This window comes from Diospyros lotus, chromosome 12, assembly GCF_014633365.1.
Source record: "Diospyros lotus cultivar Yz01 chromosome 12, ASM1463336v1, whole genome shotgun sequence".
Classification (NCBI taxonomy): Eukaryota; Viridiplantae; Streptophyta; class Magnoliopsida; order Ericales; family Ebenaceae; genus Diospyros; species Diospyros lotus.
In genome coordinates this window covers 33894613-33916674 of record NC_068349.1, presented here as the reverse complement: position 1 = coordinate 33916674, position 22062 = coordinate 33894613, and the positions used below count along the sequence as shown (strand labels likewise).

At 35.4% G+C, this 22062-nt stretch overlaps 1 protein-coding gene across 1 annotated transcript; it reads right to left on the bottom strand.

Moving 5' to 3' along the window:
* Nucleotides 1–864: 864 nt before the first annotated feature.
* LOC127786826 (ATP synthase subunit delta', mitochondrial-like) lies at nucleotides 865–13450 on the bottom strand. Its single transcript, XM_052314513.1, has 2 exons — nucleotides 13092–13450; nucleotides 865–1463 (listed from the first exon to the last, which is right to left on the bottom strand). The coding sequence occupies exons 1-2, from the start codon at nucleotides 13353–13355 to the stop codon at nucleotides 1119–1121; spliced, it is 609 nt and encodes a 202-aa protein (XP_052170473.1). The 5' UTR covers nucleotides 13356–13450; the 3' UTR covers nucleotides 865–1118.
* Nucleotides 13451–22062: the final 8612 nt, after the last annotated feature.

The window sequence follows — 22062 nt, the reverse complement described above, 5'->3', positions numbered from 1 at the left end:
TTCTTTTGGGTAAAGATAAATTACAATGTCTTTTTGAAGTTAGACAAATCTCCCAACATATAAGAAATAATATTACTTATGTAAATAGATCATTTTGCCCTTATCATTCAAGTTTTTTATCCGTCTCTCTTCTTTCTTTTTTTTCCCAAATTGAGTTCTTTCTTCGAAAACTTCACTCTTTAGTGACAATCTTCTATTTTCAGTTATAATATCAGTATTTTTTTTATCATTTTTTTTTATATATATTTCTCTTGCTCTCTCTAAAAATTAATCAATTTATAAATAAGAATTTTTTTTATAACAAAAGAAAGAAAAAAAAATAACTTTAAGATATCGATGACAATTCTTAATGATAACGTAACTTTATTATCATAAAAACACCTCACATCTCTCTTTTATTATCTGTAATGACTTCAATAGGCAAGTGTTTTGAATCTATCATTAAAGCAAATGTTGGTGGCAACAGGAAAATAGAGAAAGAGGGTGAGGGGGATAAAAGGATATTTTTAAATATTTTAATAAAAGTAAAAGGTGATACTAGATTAATAACACCAAAAGAGATGTACACCATTTCTAATATATTAAGTCATTTTTGTCAAATCTTTTAGGTACTCAGGTGTAGCTTTGTCCCCTCAAACACCACATAGGATTTTTATGCAAATGATCCAAATTGCAAAATCTGTGTGCCAAGCAAACCAAAGCAAATCTCAACTCAACTTCCAAGAGAGCCTAAGAGTTTAATGTTAGTAATAATATATAATATTTCATTAAGTTGAAGATTTTCTGCATGGGATAGATAGAGGAGAAAAAGATTAAAAAAGAAAACAAACAAAGGAGTAAAGTAATGACGACGACTATGGAGTATGGAGCTTTCTAATTTTGAAGATTCTACTCAAACTTTGCTGCTCAGTCAGAAATAAATTTGTTCAAGGAGATGGTGCATCTTTCCCACATTCATTCAACAAGGGCAAAGCAAGAAACTGAAACATCTCAAAAAGCAAGTTTTCTGTCACGAGACAATGATCTTCAGTGTTGAAGAGACGGGCAGAAGAGGAGAGGATTAATTATTGAATCAGGAAGGAGGAGGGGCTGAGCTGAAACACGGGGACTAATCACCACTAGCCAGCAAGGGCAGAGTTGAGGGCACTGTGAATATCCACTCCAATCTGAGCTTCAGCTTTCTCCAAATCAGTTGTGGCTGAGGAAAGTTTCTGGGTGAATTCCGCAAGGCCCTTTTGGACCAGGCTCGCGTCAATCTGATCGACTGGCACAGCCTCCACTGCCATTATGTCCGCGTAAGAGTTTGCATGGATGAATGCGAACCCGCTGCTAACGAAGTACTTCTTCACTTCGTTCCCTTCATGCACCGACATGACACCGGGTTTCAGCTCTGCGATTGTTGCTACGTGCCCTGGGAGGACACCCATATGTCCTGTTGTGGCTGGAATTATGACCATGTCAACCTGCAAGACCACACATCTCAACGTTATAGGTACCTGATGAAACCATCCATGTACAGCTTGCTTCTAAATTATATCAGGACGCAAAGAATCCAAACTTTATCCGTAGATCATTTTGATACTTAAGCGACCTTGTGTGCAAGTAATTTTCAGCAAAAGGGAAAAAGTGAATTCAGATTTGAGAAGGAGCACATATTCATAATCTTTTCTTTTTCTTTTTTTTCCACTAACACAATATGCATTGGACTAGGAAATTCAACACCTTGCTGAGTAGTCCATTAATTTAAACATTCACCATAAAAGAAGTTCACTTAATGGGAGGAATCTCAGACAACCCTCAGGAGTATTAAAAAACATCTAACAGAAGCACCCCCAAGAAAATATCACCCGAGTTAAATGGATTACCAGTTGAGATTGCAAACAAAGTTATAAATAAATAAAACAAGATTAACTGTACACAACAGAGTGGGTGTGTTCCAAAACTACAGGAGATCAAACATTTTATCCTCACAACACGAAAAATGGTACTAGAAATTATGCATGGAGCCTTCCCTTACTGCCTAACATCCTCATAATCGTCATGCCTCAATCTCACAGTGGGGTCAGTTATATGAATTTTAGCTCTCCAATCACCTTACTCCCCGCTGCCCAGTAATGAACAACAATTGCAATCAAGCCTTTATCCCCACTAGATGGGGTTGAACATTCAACTTCAAATAAGAAATAGTGTCCAATCAACTTCAACCCGTAACCAACAAATGCCAAGACAGTAAGTCAACACTCGACTGGTCAGTACAAGACAGGAGAACCCCTTCCCAATCCCATTTATCAAAAAGATTCTCCCAGCGGGTAAGGAGTTACTCCTGTGGCACAATACCTAACCCAATCTACCTCACCCCAGCCTTGTTAACCACAATCCTGACAGCACACACACACACACAGATCACAACTAATAAGATCATAAGGATAGAGAAAGAGAGATCTCAACTAATGAGATCGTAAGGATAGAGAAAGAGAGATCTCAACTAATAAGATCATAAAGATAGAGAAACAAAATAGTAAACTAATAATCTGACTGAGCTCTCCATCAGTATGAGTGCATATATTTCATACACGTACAAACAGAAACGCATCATACAGGTGTAGAACAGAGATAGAACAATGAAACTGATGTGTCACCAAAGGGATGATTTGCATTTCCCCGTACCATTTGCAAAACATATGAATACAATCCTCACATACTGATATGCAAATAAGTGCATGCACGTTTAGATGGTGCCCATAAGATATTGATGAGTGGTAAAATAAGAAAAATGATGAATGAGCATAAATGAAGAAATCCTAACCCTAATAAGGCCTTCATTATGAGAATAAAACACATACCAGGAGTGTTAATGAAAAACAGTATGGATTCAACCCTCTCCCAACCCTGTTCTCAACCCAGGCAGATTTTTATCACATCCCCCATATCCTTCCTACGCCCATGAAACCTCCATTAGGGTAGGCTTGCTCTAGGCCCAGTAGTCCATCCAATTTTGCCCTCATTAGGTACACTGGTAGATGTATCTACAGAGGAATTACAACCGCAGCAACACACCTAACATGAGACCTTATGCTTTCTCTAAATGTGACTTGTTTACAAATTACAATTAGAAGCACTAGGATCTCTCAAACACAGCAAATTCACAACCACACACACACCCGAGACCAATCCCAACCACAGAAATATAAATCCGAATTAAAGTCAATAATGGAAATACAGTAAAGAGACAAGCAAACCACACAAGAAGACAAAGATTTATCCTGGTTCAGATTGCTGTAAGCAATCCTACATCCAGCCTCTTTGATCCGAGAGCAATCCACTACAAATCCTTTTGAAATCAGTACAAGAATCCTCTTCTCTATCACACGAGTACACCGCCCTATGAGATTACAAAGAACTCTCTTTTATAAGCCTTTCCTCTCAGTTTCACATCACTAAACTCATATACAGAATGTGAAATGAATGATGCAACTGCCTTCCTATGCCTTCTATTTATAGACATATAGGCGGTAATTACAAGAACTCATTAAAAAGAGAACACATTCTCCAATATACCCCTCATAATATACTATACAAGTTAGACTCTCTAACTTAGTTTATTTTAGCCGCTTCCAATTACCCGAGAATTCTCCTGATTCCTTCTAATCTTCCAGAAAGATACTCTATGCAAAACTTTACATGACTCCAAGGCTCACTCCAAACCTGCTTAGTCAATTGGGAATAATATTAAAAATAGGACAATAGCTAAGTTTCACATCCATCATGAACTCCTTCCATGGAAACTAGACTAGCTGCACAACCTGCCCCCTTTGGGGGTTTAATATAACTAAGCAACAGTTGCTTCTGATGAATTGAACCAGTCTCCCCTTCCCACAATCTCAATGAATGTCCTTGTTACAACTGGGAAATATAACTGAAGAGAAACAATGACCAAAGAGAACTACCTCAAAGAAGATATTTATTTATAACCATCATAGAAAGACAACTTGAGCTACCCCAAAGTCATAAGCCAACAATGTGAAACTAGTTTAATGATCAGATGACCTTAAAAGTAAATTCAAATTTGCATCCTCACATAAGATCATATAACCAATATTAATATCCACTGCGAAACAGCCAATGAGAGCTTTATTTCTTTCTTTTTATTATTATTTTTTGGGTGGGGTGAGGGGCTAGTCATGAAAGAAGAACAACCTATAAGAACTTTCAACTCTAAGCATTTCATGCCCTCTCATGATAAAACAAGAGGAAACTAAATCCTAAAGATAATGGCTTTCTTGTGATGATAAAACAAAACCATTATGTATTTCTTTTTTATTTTTGTGTTTCTAAACTTTAGCATATGCAGAAGGGGTGGGGGAAGTGCCTAGTGGAATTAAGGCTTATTTTTGTGTATTTCTTTTGTTGTAGTATATGGGGAAAAAAAAGAAGTAAATAAGTGACACTTATGCTTATCAAATGAAGAATATAATTTCCATATGCTCTTTAAAAGTAAAATCCATCAAAGATCACATGGTACCAGAGTTAGGAAGGAGAGTGCAAGGGTAATAAATAAGCAAAAGGCAATATAAATACCTACTTGCATCGTGTGAGCTTAGTCTTGGAAGTTCTTGTAGGCTGGTATTTTTGTTGATGTTATCCAGCGGGTTGTGAAGACCACTTGTGTCATGAATTACAGCTCATATGGATGCACATGAAGCTCCAAATCTTTTATTTGAGTTTTATTATGTAATCACAGCCAGATCAGTTTTAAATTATAGTTACTAGTTTAGACGACTTATGAAAGAGAAAATGGAGGATACCAACAAAAATAGACTCTCGTCGTCATTATCAACTACCTCTTATCCTAACCAAGTTAGGGTCTGCAGCATGGCATTTATAATGTTAATTGACTTTTAAAAATTATATTGATAATACCAATCCATGCAAAAGAACAATGTGGCAAAATTTTATATCAGATGTCATTCCTGACACAACCTGCTAGATAAGGAATGATGAGCTAAAGTTCCAATACCATCTTCCTATGAAAAAGTATTGCGAGATGGATAATTGATATGGTTGTGCTTGGTCACATAGTTGATATTGTGAAACGAACCTATACGGCATGGAAACACTAACAAATAGTAGGACTCAATTTTATATGTCAATTCACCAAAACCAAACAACAAAACTCAACTTTATAGTTTATAACAGGCTGATTTAGCTGCATTAAACACTAGCATTTCCTGCTATACTATTTTGATGAGTCCGGGATTTCTAAATACAAAGTCTCAACACCTACCCCCTTGGAGGTCAAATTGATAACTCACCCTCGTATGCCTATGTCCATAGTTCTGAAAGGCGCGAAGCGCAGCGAGGCGCAAAGGGTCCTGGAGCCTGAGGCACGAGGCGAGGTGCGCCTTTGCAAAGCGAGGCGCATCTTTTACAAAAAAAAACTCAAAATCTTGTAAAATCATAAAAAATTATCAAATTATCAATAATAACACATGCATATCATTAATGATTCATTATCTTCAAATTCTAAACTAGAAACACCATCAAAGTTCAAACTTAAAGTCTCAAACTCAAACAAGTACTAATCATCATGCAAAGTTCTAAACAAACATATAAACACTACAAGTCCACAATCAATAAAGAAGTTTTAATCAATCATCATCAAGGAGATCATCAACATCAAGGTCAATATCTTCATCATCTCCTTCAATCAAGAAAATGTTTTTATTTTGAAAAATGTTATTTTTCTAAGTCTGGAAGATTAGCACATTATAAGGAGACATATAAGAAAATGTTTTTATTTTGAAAAATTATCTCCTGGTATTTTGATAGCTAATATTCATTGTTGTTAAAATGATTTTTAATGAATTTTTCAAGAAATAGTAGGTATGTATTTTGGGGGTGGTAAAATCGTTAAATCCTGAGTTTGTACTAAAATCAAAATTCTATTTTTTTATTCTTATGGATTTTGATTTTTTAGATATTTTTATTGAATCCAAATGAGGGGTATTTTCTTATTTACATTTATGTATTAAAGTAAATGGAAGGTAAAATATAAATAAAAGAAAATGTGGACATTTAATTAAACTAAAGAAATGTAAATATGTTGTAATGTATATATGTTGGAACTGAGAAGATGGAGGAATTGGACTGCCTAGATTTTAATTAAAACCTAGGTTTCATGAGGCGCGCCTCTCGCCTCGGCACCTCACCGTACAAGGCACGCGCCTCACTGAAATCGCCTCGCCTCAGCCCAGGCGAGGCATTGAACTGGCGCCTAGGCGCGCCTTTAACAACTATGCCTATGTCAGCTCCTCAAGTTTTGACAATGGTTCTCGATCAAATAGAAGGATCAAGGGAGAAAGGAAGGGAGATATTGAGAGAGAATTTGGAAGAAGAATAATGCAGAATTAAGGGAGAGAGATAGGTTCAGAATATTCTCAGATTTTTCATATATCCATAGAAGGGAAATTCAGCACTATATATAGCTGAATTCCTAACCTCCCATGTGCAATAACCGCATAAAACAACAACAACAACATATCCAGCCTTTATCCCACTATGTGGGATAGGCTACATGAATTCTAGACTTCCATGTATTTCTGTCTTTTGTCATATTCTCATTTAGATCCATATATTTCATATCAAATTTTAATGTCTCTCCCAAAGTCTTCTTGGGTCTACCTCTACCTCTTTTTGTGACTAATTATTCCATTTCATCAACTCTCCTCACAGGAGCGTCTCTTAGTCTCCTTCTCACATGACCAAACCATCTTAGTCTAGTCTCTCTCATCTTCTCCTCGATTGGCACTACTCCTACCTTATTACGAATAACTTCATTTCTAATTTTATCCTTTCTTGTATGTCCACACATCCACCTTAACATCCTCATCTCCGCTACACTCGTCTTTTACTCATGCTGGTATTTGACTGCCCAACATTCTGAGCCATACAGCAAGACTGGTCTTATAGTTGTCCTATAAAATTTTCCTTTCAATTTTAATGGGATTTTACCATCACATAACACCCCCAAGCATTTCTCCATTTTAGCCAACCTGCCTTAATTTTATGTGCGACATCCTCATGGATTTCTCCATCTTTTTGAATCACTGATCCCAAATATCGAAAATGGTCTTTTCTTCGTAAGATTTGGTCTTCTAATTTTATTATAACATCATCCACTCTTGCATTTTTACTAAATTTGCATTCCATATATTCTATTTTCTTTCTACTTAATTTAAATCCCTTAGATTCTAAATTGTTTCTCCACAACTCAAGCTTAGTGTTCACTCCTTCTTTTGTTTCATCCACCAACACTATGTCGTCTGCAAATAGCATACACCATGGCACATCTGTCTGAATATCTTTAGTGAGTTCATCCATTACTAAGGCAAATAAGTATGGACTTAGTGCAGAACCTTGATGCAGTCCTATTGTAGTTGTAAATGGTTCAGTATCCCCTCCGCATATTCTGACCCTTGTCTCTACACCATGATACATGTCCTTAAGGGCTTGTATATAGGCTATTTTGACTCCTTTCTTCTCTAAAACCCTCCATAATACTTCTCTAGGGACCCTATCATAGGCCTTTTCTAGATCTATAAACACCATATGTAGGTCCTTCTGATGATCTCGATACCTTTCCATTAGACGCCTCAGTAAATATATAGCTTCCATTGTTAACCTATCAGGCATGAAACCAAACTGATTTTCTGACACCTTTGTTTCCTTTCTAAGCCTCTGCTCTATTACTCTCTCCCAGAGTTTTATGGTATGACTCATTAACTTAATTCCTCTATAATTTTCACAGTTTTGAACATCTCCTTTGTTCTTGTATATAGGAACCAAAGTACTCTTCCTCCACTCATCTGGCATCTTTTTTTATTTAAGAATGGCGTTAAATAGTTGCGTTAGCCAAGAGATGTCCTCTTCTCCCATGCATTTCCATGCTTCTATTGGTATATTATCTGGTCTCACTGCCTTATGATTTTTCATCTTTTTTAATGCTTGCCTTATTTCATTTGAACTTATGCGTCGATAGAATGTGTAGCTCACATTCCCTTCGGAGTTACTAAGATGTCCCAACCTAACTCTTGTGTCACCACCATCATTGAATAATTTTGTGAAATACTCCTTCCATCTCTCCTTAATCGCTCCCTCATTTACTAAAACATTTTGATTGTCATCTTTTATGCATTTCACTTGATTTAAATCCCGTGTTTTTCTTTCTCTTGCTTTAGCTAATTTATATATATCCCTTTCTCCATCTTTTGTATCAAGTCGTTTATATAGATTCTCATATGCTTTTGACCTTGCTTCACTAACAGCTCTTTTTGCTGCCTTTTTTGCTTCTTTATAATTTTTTTGATTTTCTTCATTGTTGCATTGATATACCGCCTTATAGCAAGTTTTCTTATTTTTAATTTTCAATTGTACCTCTTCATTCCACCACCAAGACTCCTTAAGGTTAGGGGCTCTACCATTTGTCTCTCCAAGGACTACCTTTGCTGTGCTTCTCAGAGCATTAGCCATTTCTTTCCACATTTGGTTTGTCTGTCTTTCTCCATTCCATTCCCTTCTACCCCTTAATTTTTCTTTGAAGATTAGTTGTTTCTCCCCTTTTAAATTCCACCACCTGATTCTTGGATTTTGTTTTATGTGATTTTTTCTCTTCCAATTTCTTACTTGGACGTCAAGTACTAGAAGTCTATGTTGAGTAGTCAAACACTCTCCCGGTATCACCTTACAATTCCTACAACATAACCAATCCTCTTGTCTCATGAGAAAGTAATCTATTTGGGTGCTTCAGGTGATATTTTTATATGTGATTAAGTGTTCGTCCCGTTTTTTGAACCTAGTATTGGTTATAATGAGCCCATATGCCATAGCAAAATCTAGGATAGATTTACCCTCATTATTAATTTCCTCGAATCCATACCCTCCGTGTACCTCTCTATATCCGTTTCCGTCTCTACCCACGTGCCCATTTAAGTCACCTCCTATAATCACTTTCTCTCCTCTTGGTATCATTTGTATGAGTCCCTCTAGGTCCTCCCAGAATTTTGCTTTTATCTCATCACCTAACCCCGCTTGTGGTGTATATGTACTAAAGATATTCATAGTCATTCTTCCTAGACTAATCTTCACCATGATAATCCTATCCCCTATTCTCTTTACATCCACTACCTCATCTATTAAGCTTTTATCCATAATAATCCTCATTCCATTTTTCGCTCAATCAGTTCCTGTGTACCATATTTTATATCCAGCTTCTGATAAAGTTTTTGCTTTTTTCCCTACCCATCTCGTCTCTTGAAGGCACATAATATTAATTTTTCTCCTAATCATCACATCCACCACTTCCATAGCTTTACCTGTTAATGTTTCTATGTTCCATGACCCAATCCTTAATCTATGATTTTGTTTTTGGCCTTGACTTTGGATTTGATTTTGTTTTTGGCCTTGACTTTGAATTTGATTTTGTTTTTGATTTTGATTTTGATTTTGGTTTTGGTTTTGATTTTGATTTTGGTTTTGGTTTTGATTTTGATTTTGGACTAGCTTTTTTACTCACATCCGTCCAAGCAAATGCGGGAACCCTTGCTCATTTATCACTATATCCGGGCGCCGATGCAGCAACTAACTAGGTACAACCCATTACATTCAGCTTACAAAATATGTTAAAAGTTGTCCTGAGTATAGGATAAAAAGATCAGTGAAAGCAATGTATTTTGAGAGCCAATGAAGTATTAAATAGAATTTTATTTCTCAATCATGTAATTAGTTATAGTTGGAGGGGTTAAACTATAAATATGTAATAGTCTTCATTAGGATATCCGCCCACTGTTATAAATAGAGGGCAAGGGGTAGCAAAGAGAGATAGAGTTCTCATTTTCTGTTTGTAACGAGTAGTGATCATTCCGACAGAAAGGCTAGAGTTGGATAGCTTTGTAATCTTGGGGCAAAGGCTTGATCTACTAGGGAAACGGATGGAAGAGAACACACTGTATTCTGATCATTCTCTGAATAAAGAAAGCTGCTCGAGGGGGTGTTTGACTACTGGATGTAGAACTGGTGTAAACCAGTTCAAACCAGGATAAAATTGGCATCTTGTGGTTTGCGTTTCTCTTTCTTGTTTCTTATTTCTGTTCTGATTTGATTGCATTTAATTTTTTGTTGTTTTGGATTGATTTCAGGTGAGGAGTTGCGAGAATAGGCATTTTGAAACATTGTTTGAGTTGTCAAAAAGAGCTCCTAATCATAACAAAATATATTGCTTTCACCCTTATCTTTAATTACAGTAAACCCCCCTATCAAAATTTTCTTGTCATCAAGAAATGCTGAGAAGGCTTGCCACGCGAGAGAATTGGTTGAATAAATCTGGAAGGTATTCCCAGATATTATATGGATGAAGGCCCGACCATTGTACTAGTACTTGAGTGATGGGAACCCCATGCTTGTATATCACCCTTTTATCCAGAATAGCCGTAGGTTCCTTAGGCTTGTCTACAGCATATAGAGAAGTAGGCAGAATTGGACTCACTTGTTGTGTTCCTACCGATTTCTTAAGAAGAGAAACATGGAATTACGGGTGGATGCTTGAGCTCTCCGAAAGTTACAGCCTGGAAGTTACAACCTATAAGCCACACTTCCAACCTTGGCAGTTATGAGGAATAGACCATAGAACTTTGGCTGCAACTTTGAAGTAGGGTTTTGGTTAAGTAAATGCTTCAGTTTCGTGTATTCCACCTTATAATTTTCATACACATGGGTATTTTTGTGAATAAGACAAAGATGCAAAATATTTGGTACTACGAGAATTTTATATATAAAAATTATAAAATAATAAATACCATCACAATAGAATAATAATTATGTATAACAAAATTTTATTGCAATTATACATATATTTTTGTAGGACAACCCTTGGCAACAACAGTAAGGTCGGACATTTATGATCAAAAAGTCATTTGTTCAAATTGTAAAAATAACCTCTTTACAAAAAAAGAAAAAGAGGAAGGTTGTATACCATGCAACCTCCCCTGACTTTTTAAAAAAGTCTCGTGCACTAGGAACACCCTTTATTCTTATATTTTTGGAATATATATAATTTTTCAAGTCCATAAATTATATTTTAAGTCTACAATTTGATGTATTCTAATTTTTTTATTTTTGAAACCTAAGTTAAATTACTTTTATTTATTTAATTAATTATTTTAAAACCTGATTCAACCCCAGTTTGACCATTCCCCTTTTCCAGTTTGATACCCTGGTCCAGTTTTCGAAACATTTATTCTGAGTAGGGTAGGGATGGCAATTTCTCCAAAATCAAGTATAAGGTGTCACAGTTTCGAAGGACCTAAACAGGCTAACATGCACTGATTTTGGGGCATGCACTTCTTTAACCAAAAATTAATATCACTGAACTCTCTCTCTCTCTCTCTCTCTCTCTCTCTCTCTCTCTCTCTCTCACACACACACATACACACATTGGGAATTGTTCAGCCAAAAATAATAATAACATCAAATAAAAAGAGAAAAAGAAAACCTTCCTTACAACCAAAAATGAAATAAAAGGAAACTTCTTAATCTACAGGTCCAATCTATTTACCAGTCCAAGACACTGTCAAATGATTCTCCACCCAACTCAACCTTCCAATGAGGTTGCCACTAAAACATCCATCTAAGACACTGTCAAATGATTCTCCATCCAACTCAACCTGCCAATGAGGTTTCCACTAAAACATCCATCTAATTGAGGGTCATTTTTCCCTTCTCGTAACATATCTAACTTGGCAACTACGACGGAACTTCCAACAATTATTTAACTGGGATTTACCGGCCAATTTACACTATCACTAGCTCACAACAAATTATGCCTAGTACATCCAACTCAAATTGTCACTGCCTCCTCAACCATTATCAACTAACAATTTCAATTCACAGCCCTTAGACATCCATGATACTGTCACCATTGAAGGTGCCTCACAATCATCTCCATCCACTACAATTGTCATAGCCATTATTACAGGCCTGCAATTGCATCAAGTTTCGTTTTATTGTGGCTGACCCTCGTTTAATCAATCATCATCACAATCATCCTGTGATTGCAGTCTCCAACAGCCACCCAGATAATTCGAGTTTTTACACTTAGTGTACTCTCCTGATGAGAGTTCTACCCTTCTACTTTGGCGGGGAAATGATGAAAATAATGAGTTGTAGTTATATTAAATTTTAAGTTAAGATCTTAGAAAGGATTAGGAACTTTTAAATTTTGCCCAATTTCAGTTATGATTTTGGGAGAGTTATACCTACCTGGGGAAATGTTGAAGATAAATAGTTCTAGTTAATTTAGAATTTTAGTTATTTATTACAAAGAAGAATTAGGAGTTCTATATTTTCCTACTTTAATTAAGATTTAAAAAGGAGTTGGATGTTATGTTTTTGTTTCCTAATTATTTTGGTGCTAGTTCAGTAATGAATTTTGGTTATTGATTTTTTTTCTCTCTCTCTTTACTTCTCCTTTGGTTCTCTTTCTCTCCTTTTCTTCTTCACCTCCCCTGTTCTCTTCTCCTCCTCCCCGAGATTTTCTTCTATTCTCTGCCTCTTCTTCTCTTCTTCTTTTTCTCTTCTTCTGTTCTTCTACATTCTATCCTTCATCACTCACTAGTCAACATCTCATGCCTCAGGTACCGAACATTTCAAATATGAGGCATGCAAATTAGGAACCGACTAACACCAAGACGCCCCAAATGAACCAACCAATCACTCAGTAACAGTAAAAACTAGTAAACTCGAATGGAAACGGGAAACACAGGGGTCAGACAAAGAAGAAATCCATCTAAATAGAAAAACAAAGAATAACATGATTTAATCAAACAAATAGTGAAGAGAACCCAGATGAAAGGAGATCGATGTCAGATCATTGGCAAAACCCACAAAAAATTCAACCAAACCAAGATAGAAAAATTCCACATGACAGAAAACACTAAAATGGGATCAAAAACAGTGATAGCATCAAATTGGAGCAAAACCCACATCGAATCTGACGAAAAGACAAGAATCCCAAAAGGGTTTCCGCAGGAATGACCGACCTCTTTGGCGGAAAGCTCGGAAGCGTAGGGAAGGACGAAGTTGACGGTGAGCTTGGATGGAATCGAAGAAGGGGTTGGGGGGCGAGGAGTCATATAGGCCAGAGGGGTCTTGGGCGGCTCAATGTTGGGGATCACTTTCTTCCACGCCTCCACGAACTTGTCATCGGTCACCGTAGCCGCCGGCAGGTCGGTGGAGAAAGGCCGCGCCCGGGCGGCGACGATGCTGGATCGAGGCAGAATGCGGGTAGCGATGTGGCGGAGCATGGCGGCGGCCCTGGGGTTTCGATCGCTCGGTTCGCAAGGTCGGAGAGAGAGCAAATGAGGAAGATTGAGAGGGATGGAGAATCAGGGACAAAGACATCTACCATTTGGCCAATATTTAAGAGTCACCTCTAAAGGTGTGTTAGTTTTTGCTTTTTTATATTATAAAAAGATTAATTTTTTATTTTTAATTGTATACCAAATTTGTATTTTTTAATTGTTGGATCAAACAATTATCAATGCACCATTCTTACTTAAATGATGTGACTTTAAAATAAACAAAATGATATATAATGTAAGAATGTTATCTCTTTATTGACATCCAAAAGTGTGAACCATTGGTAGATAAATGACTAAATGAAGTTGCAAAACCTCATATTTGTTGACAATAAAAATATTGCCCATAATTGTGAGGAGTAAATTATAGCAAGACAAAAATAAAAAAGATAAATAGAGGGGTAAATTAATTTTTGTTACTATCTATAGTGAGAGATATTTATTATTTCTAATATATCAAGGATACTGTTGTAATTTTGTCAAACCTTAAAGGTGTTGTGTGTAATTTACTAAAAATATTATTATCTCTCTTCATTTATATATTTATATATATATATATGTCATTTTTCAAGATTCAATATTATAAGAGTAACGTTATAAGTTATCACTGATGACAGTGTCATCAATTATGTCGTATTCTTATTGGATAAGGTGTTAGGTAGAGGAGACAATGTCACATGATTTTCTTAACCTTCTCTAATAAAGAAATGCCACATAACTGATGGTAATGTCATAAGTTATGACTCTTAACATTATTCATATTCTAATTCCTTGAATATTTATAACTCATAGTTAAATGTTAAACTAAGTATTTATTATTTACTTTTGACATTAATAGACATATCATCTTTAGTTAGCAAAACACTATTGATGATATGATGACAAACCATATTTTAAGATTCAAACTAATGGAAAGTCGCAATTGCCACAAGTATACTTACAAAACAATTGAAAGACTACCCTAAATCTTGTAGAAAAATGATTTTTTATGCTTAAGTTACCATAAGGATAGAATGTAGATGTAAGATAAGATAAGATTAAAAAAGAAGTCAATAGAGATAAAGATAAGTACACACATAATGTAAGTGTACTCATTTTCTTATATGTATATGTTATGTACAAATAACAACTTATATTTCGAGCATTACGAGAGATCAACCATATAATAATATCATATGAAAAATGATCATATCTTATGGCAAGTAGCTATATTAACTACTTTAATCAACACAATTAAAAGAAAAAAACAAAACACAACATAATACAACACAATGATACTAAAGAAGCTCTCAATGTAATAGTATTCCCATCATGTTGGTAACATATCATAGACTAATCATATATTGCCATAGATTAAGATCGTGAATGCATAACAAGAGGTAGTTGTTTATATTTTTAAAAAATAAAGAATAAATTATAGTCAGCACCCCTTGAGGTTTAATAAAAATACAACCAATCCTTGTGTATTTTTTTAACTAACTAATTACCAAATAAATATCCACATTTGATCAGGTTTCCAATTCTAAAATAACATTTTATTTTTATCTAAACCCACCATTAGCTTTGTAAGTTGCTTCAAATCTATAACAACACTATTAGCATCTATCACTTTGTGTCATTAAGTGTTGACTTATATAATCCTGTGTATATAAAAATTCTTTATATAACTAATTATTGGCTAGCAATGTATCTCACTTCATGCTCCTTAAAAATTCATACACTAGGGTTTTTGAAGTTCTTTGTATTAGAATTTTTAGCGAAAGTTCCTAATTAATCTTGAAGATTATTTTCTATTCTTAATTGGTTTTTTTTTTAGTTTGTAATCCTAATTTATAGTCAATTGGAAATTGTTGTTTGGTAAGGAAATCTTAGTCTTTGTAGACAAAGAAACCTTAACCTTGTTGAACAAATGAACTATTCTATAAATAGGATGGTGGGCTTGTTAGTCAAGGCAAACAAATCACTTGTAAGAGACTAGTGAGAGTTAGAAATTGGGTTTAATTGGAACTTAGATTTAGAGAGAGAATATTGGGCTTTGTAGTTATAAACTTTACTACATAGTAATATTTTTTTCTTGTCGTCCTGATGATCGTAGTTTTTCCCTTTTAGGATTTTTTACGTAAAAATCCCTTGTGTTTGAGTGTGATTGGATCATTTTGTGTTTTTTCTCATCTTATTTTTTCCTTCAACAAGTGATATCGGAGCTTTGGTTATCGGTCGCTTAGTACGCAAAGGATATGCCAAGCATGATGAAGTTTGATTTTGAAAAGTTCGATGGGAAGATCAATTTTGGCTTATGGCAAATACAAGTCAAGGATATCTTGATCCAATGCAGGTTACACAAGGTGTTGAAAAGAAAATCAACTCCTAAAGGCTCTGGAAAATCTGGTATAACAAGTATGACATGCTCCAAAGATTGTGACACTGGAAGTTCGTCTCTCAATTTTGTGGGAGATGAAGATGCTTTCTAAAGAGATGGATACATCCTCATGGCATGCCGTTAGACCACCAAAGTTGCCATGAAATAGGATGTGATACTTCTAGCGAGTCCACAAAGTTTACACAAGGATATTGGCTTGGCGGTGATGCAAGGTGTGTGGTGGAAAGGATGTCAATGGCTGAAGAGCTGTAATACCCCATGTTTAGATAAGATTGCCACGTAATTTTAATGAGTTTAGAACACCGAAAAATTGGATTGATAGCAGTTATAAGTACCGAATCAACTGCAGGGAATGCCTCGGAGTGAAATTATCTAAGGAAAATTATAGGGTCTCGACGAGCGTATCAAGATAGGATTTATGATATCGAAAGAAATCGGATCGGGAACAGTTTTCGATACAGCTAAAATACAGCTGTTTGGCTGTAAAATCGAATTGTTATAAGAGACTCCCGAAAAATCAACGAAACCCTAAGGGGGCTCTGATTTTTCGTAATAAGCAACCCTTCAATGATTTCAGGATGAAACAACAGCCCGGTGAGGACACTGGGACAAATCATTCTTTTTTACTAAGTTTCGAGTTATTAATTTTGGATTTTCAGTATCAGAATACAATGTAATTCAGTGTTTAAGAATGTAATTGCAGTTAAGCAATTGTCCTAATGAATTTAAGATGAAATGTGAGGCTTAAAAGTATAATTTCTCTATTAATTTAGTGCAAAATATATATATATATATATATTTAGTTATATATACAAGTCTTGGACGTAGCAGTGTGCCGCGTGGGAAGCCATGAGTCTCCAATTGCATCCCATTTCTCTGCAAGCTTCATGGGTTATATGGTGGTTGATTTTGATTTAAGTGATGTATAATATATATTTATATATATATATATATATGAGCATCCGTGTGCGTGAATGGTAGCTTCCATGAAGCTTCATTTTTGCCATAAGTGGATTATTCAAATGATGAAGTAATGGACCGTCTGCAAAATTTTCTAGGTTGAGCGAGATTCGCGCAATTTGATAGAGAATGGCAGCGGGATTTAAGGGGATATGGCAGCCGAATTTGAAAGATTTAGCAATTAATGTGATGTAATATATATATATATATAATTATACACTCGTTCGTGAGCAATGGCCGCCTATAAATAGAGAAGAAGTGGAAAGAAAATGGCAGGGACCTCAAGCTTTGGCCGAGAGAGGGAGAGAGAGATAGAGAGAGAGCTAGAAGGGAGATGGAGGCGCGACCATGGTAGTCGCGAAGCTGCTGTTGCAGCAGCCATAGCCACGACGATAGCAGTCCGCAGCAAGCAGGGGCAGCCTAATGCGGGTGGAGGCGAGCTCGGTTGAGGCACGAGCAGCGGTCGGCAAGGCCGCAATGGCCGGCGACGGGCGGAGTAGCAGGCGGCCACGGCTGGGCATCGCGAAGGGGCTGGTCACAGGTGTTGTTTGCGCACACAGAAGAAGGGGAAAGAAGAGAAGAAGAAGAAGAATAAGAGAAGGAAGAAGAAGAGAAGAAGAAGAAAGGAGAAAAGAAAAGAGGGAGCAATGCACGGGTGCAGTGAAGAAGGAGCAGGGAAGATGATGAATAGTGGAAGAAAAAAAAAAAGAAGAAGAAAGAAAAGAAAATAGGAAAATGATGAGCAAAAATTTTAGAAAAATCCTAGAAAATACAAAATTATATTTTGGTAATATCCTGGAGATTTTGGCAAGAAAAACGGCTCGGCACGCGTTTTAAGGATTAGGGCATGCATACCGAGGAAGCCGAAGAAGCTAAGTTAAGGTAAGTAAAATTTCTCAAAAAATTTCAGAAATTCAAGAATATTATTTTATGAATTGTTGTAGTGAAATATTTGAGAAAATATTTTAGAAATATTTAATCTGAAATTATTGAGGAAAAATAGGAAGAAATAAAGAGAAAATTAAAGAAAATGCCAGAAAATTATGAAAAAATAGGTTTTTAATGTTTATTTAAATAATTATGGTGAATAGGATGCTTTGAGACGTAAGTTGAAGTGACTCGTGTAAATTTTGAGGTTGACATGCAAATCGAGGAGATGTGCGCAAATCGAGACAATGCACGAATTTCGAAGTAGCCCGATAAGCTTGAGAAGGTAAGTGGTACTCCCCAATTAAAGTTAGTTTTATGGAAAATTCTTGGTTTGTAAATGGTTTCTGCTCCTCAAAAATGTTTTCATCATATTGACATGCCCTGATATGTATCCATCACGTAGACTACATACATGACCATGAAATGCATAAATACACGTTGATATCATCGATCACACACATTTGTGGCTGTAGGGAATACGAACTAGCACCGCTGCTTTACCAAGGGTGCACCCATACACCTCGACCTCGAAAGAGTTAACCGCAAAAATGGTAGGTAGCATGAGGGGTGCAGTTGACATCTACGATGAAAGACATTGCATGCACACATGACATATCATTATGTACCCTTACTTAGATGATTCATCATCTAACTTGGGCTTTGCCCCTGGAATATTCAAACGTTCCAGATGAAGATTGTAGCAGATACAAGGATAAATGAGGTATGAAATGGCACTTAGCAGAGTGCATAAAGAGTGAAATGTATGTTATGTAGCCCATGTATTTAAGTTCTGCTACTTTGAATTCTAAATGTTTTGAGGAATATTGATGTATATCCTTGTGGTTAACGAAGATGTAAGAATTGATTTATAATCAATGTTAAGATATCAGGTTTCGATCTTTGTTTTCGCATTTTTTTTCTGTCGTACTGACGGTCGTGGTTTTTCCCTTTTAGGGTTTTCCACGTAAAAATTCCTTATGTTTGAGTGTGATTGGATCATCTTGTGTTTTTTCTCATCTTATTTTTTCCCTCAACACTTTGACAATTAATTGAAGACAAGTTAAGATCATGATTTGCAAATCATCATTGAAGCTGATTAATTTCAATATTGAAATTGATCTTAGGCCTTTTCCTCCCACCATTCTATGCCAAGATCACCGATTGCTATGATATCAAGGTTTACAATTCCTCTACAAAATGCCACTAACTGCCATGTGTCAAGAAGAATTCCAAGCGATAACATATGGAGGGTGTTTGGCTTAACAATTTGACCGTTTATAAGCTATTAGTGAAATTTAAACGTTGTATAGTTTATTTAGTTATATATTTGTTAAAAATTGAAGAACTTGAATGCTGCCAAACTTAAACGCTATTTGACAGTATTTTGGAAAAGCTCCTCCATAATTTTTCTCAAAATGTCGTACATAATTTATTTAGTTGGCCAAGTATTTTATAATTTTGTCATCCAACAACTAATCAATTTGCAACCTTCTCTCCTTTGCCACCTCCCTCCATCCCTATCGTCGTCGTCGCCTCCCACTTCCATGATATTTTACTCGTGTTAAAATTTTGATGATGAAAAACAAACACATGATTTCATACCTAAAATTCGCGTAGATGTTGTTGGACCAGGAGGTGCTATGGTATACACCAAGAGATGGTGAATTGGTTAATTTAAAAACTTGATAGAACTTGAAATCATTTTGATGAAAAATAAAAATTCAATGCAAGTGAGGATTGGATAGGTGCTTGACAATAAAGAGAAATTAAAGAACACAAGCACACAAGAATACCAAGATATATAGTGGTTCGCCTTAACCCAAACCTAATCCACTACCTTACCTTCTCACTAAGGTTTTTCAAAACAATCCACTAAAACCCCATACTTAAACCAAGTAGGTTATCTAGTCCAAGACTAGGAATTACAACATCTTGCTTATACAAGTAAGCCCTCTAGCACCTAATTAGGAATTTCAACCCATTGCTTCAAAGAGCAAGTCATCTAACACAACAAGTTAGGAAATACAAGATGTGTACAGTAAATAGAAGATCTAAGAGATAAATCTCTTAGTTACAATATCTCTCAAAATACAAATAAGGCTTAAATGAATTGATACAAATAAAGATTAAAGCCTTGAAGAGAGAAAAATGAAGCACAGTCATTGTAAATACAAACGAGTATAAATGTAAGCTTGAATCAATTTATTTCTGTCCATTAGCCTCTTCTTGATCTTCTTGATTTGTATTTATAAGCATCCCAAGAGCTTTACCCAAAACTAACCATTTTGTGACTGTTGGAGAATGAAAAACTAGTCGTTATGGCTTTCTGCAAAAAGAGTTAGTTGACATAAGACGATAGATAATCGATAAATTCATAAATAAAATAAGGCATAGTCGACATAACAAAAATATGAAGAAAACTTATAGCATCATACACATATATAGTCGACAGAATAATTTTTATAGTCGATAGAACTATGAGGGTAGTCGACAGATCAAAAAATATAGTCAACTATTTAAGGCATAGTCGACAGATGCAAGACACATAGTCGACTATTCAAGGCATAGTTGACAGATGCAAGGCACATAGTCAACTATACTCTTAAAAAAACTTAACACTTAGTCGACATATGCTACAAAAAAACTTTTAACTTCATTTTCCAATATCCTAAATCATAAACAACATATATATATATATATATTGGAAAATACTTTGATCACATACATTTGAGATTACTTAAGGCATCATTTAATATGGATCATTAACACAATAAATATCATCAAAATACAATAGTTTTTCATCATCAAAACTATATGAAAGGCAAAACATCATATGTCTCTCAGAATTAAAATCAATTTCATATACCTTGTTCGAATAAATATCAAATGCAAGTTGTCTTCTTTATCAAAAGCAAATTGGTAAAATAAAGTTTAACATCTCAAATAAACACCCTAAAGAAAGTTTTCGAATCCGATAAATTTCTTTTCAAAATGGAGCAACAAATTTTAAAGGCAAAAGAACCATCTATTGATTGGTTCTATGCAACATGTTGACTATTTTGGTGAAATACCTATGCTTGTGTACTATTAGCCTTAAGGCTGTCGATCGACAGAAGGTTTGGTTGAGATAAAATGAAAACTAGCTTGCATCTGTCGACCATTTAAGCTATTTTGCTTCTAATTGTCAATCGATTCCCCTTGGTTTGTCGACCGGCGTAATGTTAGCCTTTGATAGTTTGAATTTTTTCCTTGATCTGTCTACTAATCCAATTGGATCTGTCGATCGATAGAATACTTGTCCCCAAATTTCTTGCACTTTCAGTTTCTGTCTGTCGATTGTTTGCTTCAAAGCTGTTGACCATCAAAAGGCTTGCACATATATGTTTTGCATTTTAAGCCTCTGTTTGTCAACTGATCCTCTATGATCTATTAACCGATATAATGATTTGCAAGAAGGAGTCGACAGTTCTTCTATAGACTATTGCCTGGGTTTTTGAATTTTAACTAATATGTCGATCAATGCATAGCATTTGTATACTGTTTTTGTCACATGAATCTCCAAATGCTAGTTTTTCCACTCATCTATAGTGCTCTTACCATTACTAATGACTATATTCTTGAAAGATCTCATCAAGCACTATAAATAGAAGTTAAATGGATGATTAAAACAAGTTAAGCGATCATATTACAAGCTCTTAAGTACTTATTTATTTTGTACTTCATTGTTCCATTCATTTTTCTCTTCAAGGTTTTGCATTCACTTTGTAAAATTTATTTTCAAGCCTTGCATTCATTTTTGAGAATAATTTGTAACTAAGAGTTTTGTCTCTCAGATCCTCTCTTTAGTTGTATTATTTTTTATTTTATCAAGCTTGTAGCTAATGGACTTGCTTGTTTTAAGCAAGAGATTTGTAATATATAACTTATAACTAGAGGGCTTGCTTTGTTAAGCAAAAAATTATACATTTCTAACTTATTGCTAGAAGAGCTATTCGGAGAGGATTATAGTGAATTGATTTTAAATTTCTTAGTGAGAAGCTAAACGAGTAAATTAAGTTTGGTTTAAACTAAACCACTATATATCGTTGTGTCTCTTGATTGTTTTTAATCGTCATTTTCACTTACTGTGCTTAGCTAATCACTTCAACTTGATCAAAATCTCATTTTCCATCAATTTTTTTTTTTCAAAGATCAATTAAACTTTTAAATAACTAAATTTACCCCATTTTGAGCATTGGTGCCATTGTTATTCAATCCTAACACTCCAACTCCTCCGTCGCGGCCGTCGCCTCCACCTCCTCCATTACGGTCGTCGCTTCTCTCCATATTCTTCTTATCCCCTTCACTACACCGCCTCCAACCCTATTGCAGTAGCCATCTCTC

Bases quoted from the DNA above. Each gene is read 5' to 3' on its own strand.
- LOC127786826 (XM_052314513.1), bottom strand. From the start codon at position 13,355: ATGCTCCGCCACATCGCTACCCGCATTCTGCCTCGATCCAGCATCGTC. The intron at 1,464-13,091 runs GTCGGTCATTCC...GTGGTCTTGCAG, and splicing joins CCGAGCTTTCCGCCAAAGAG to GTTGACATGGTCATAATTCC.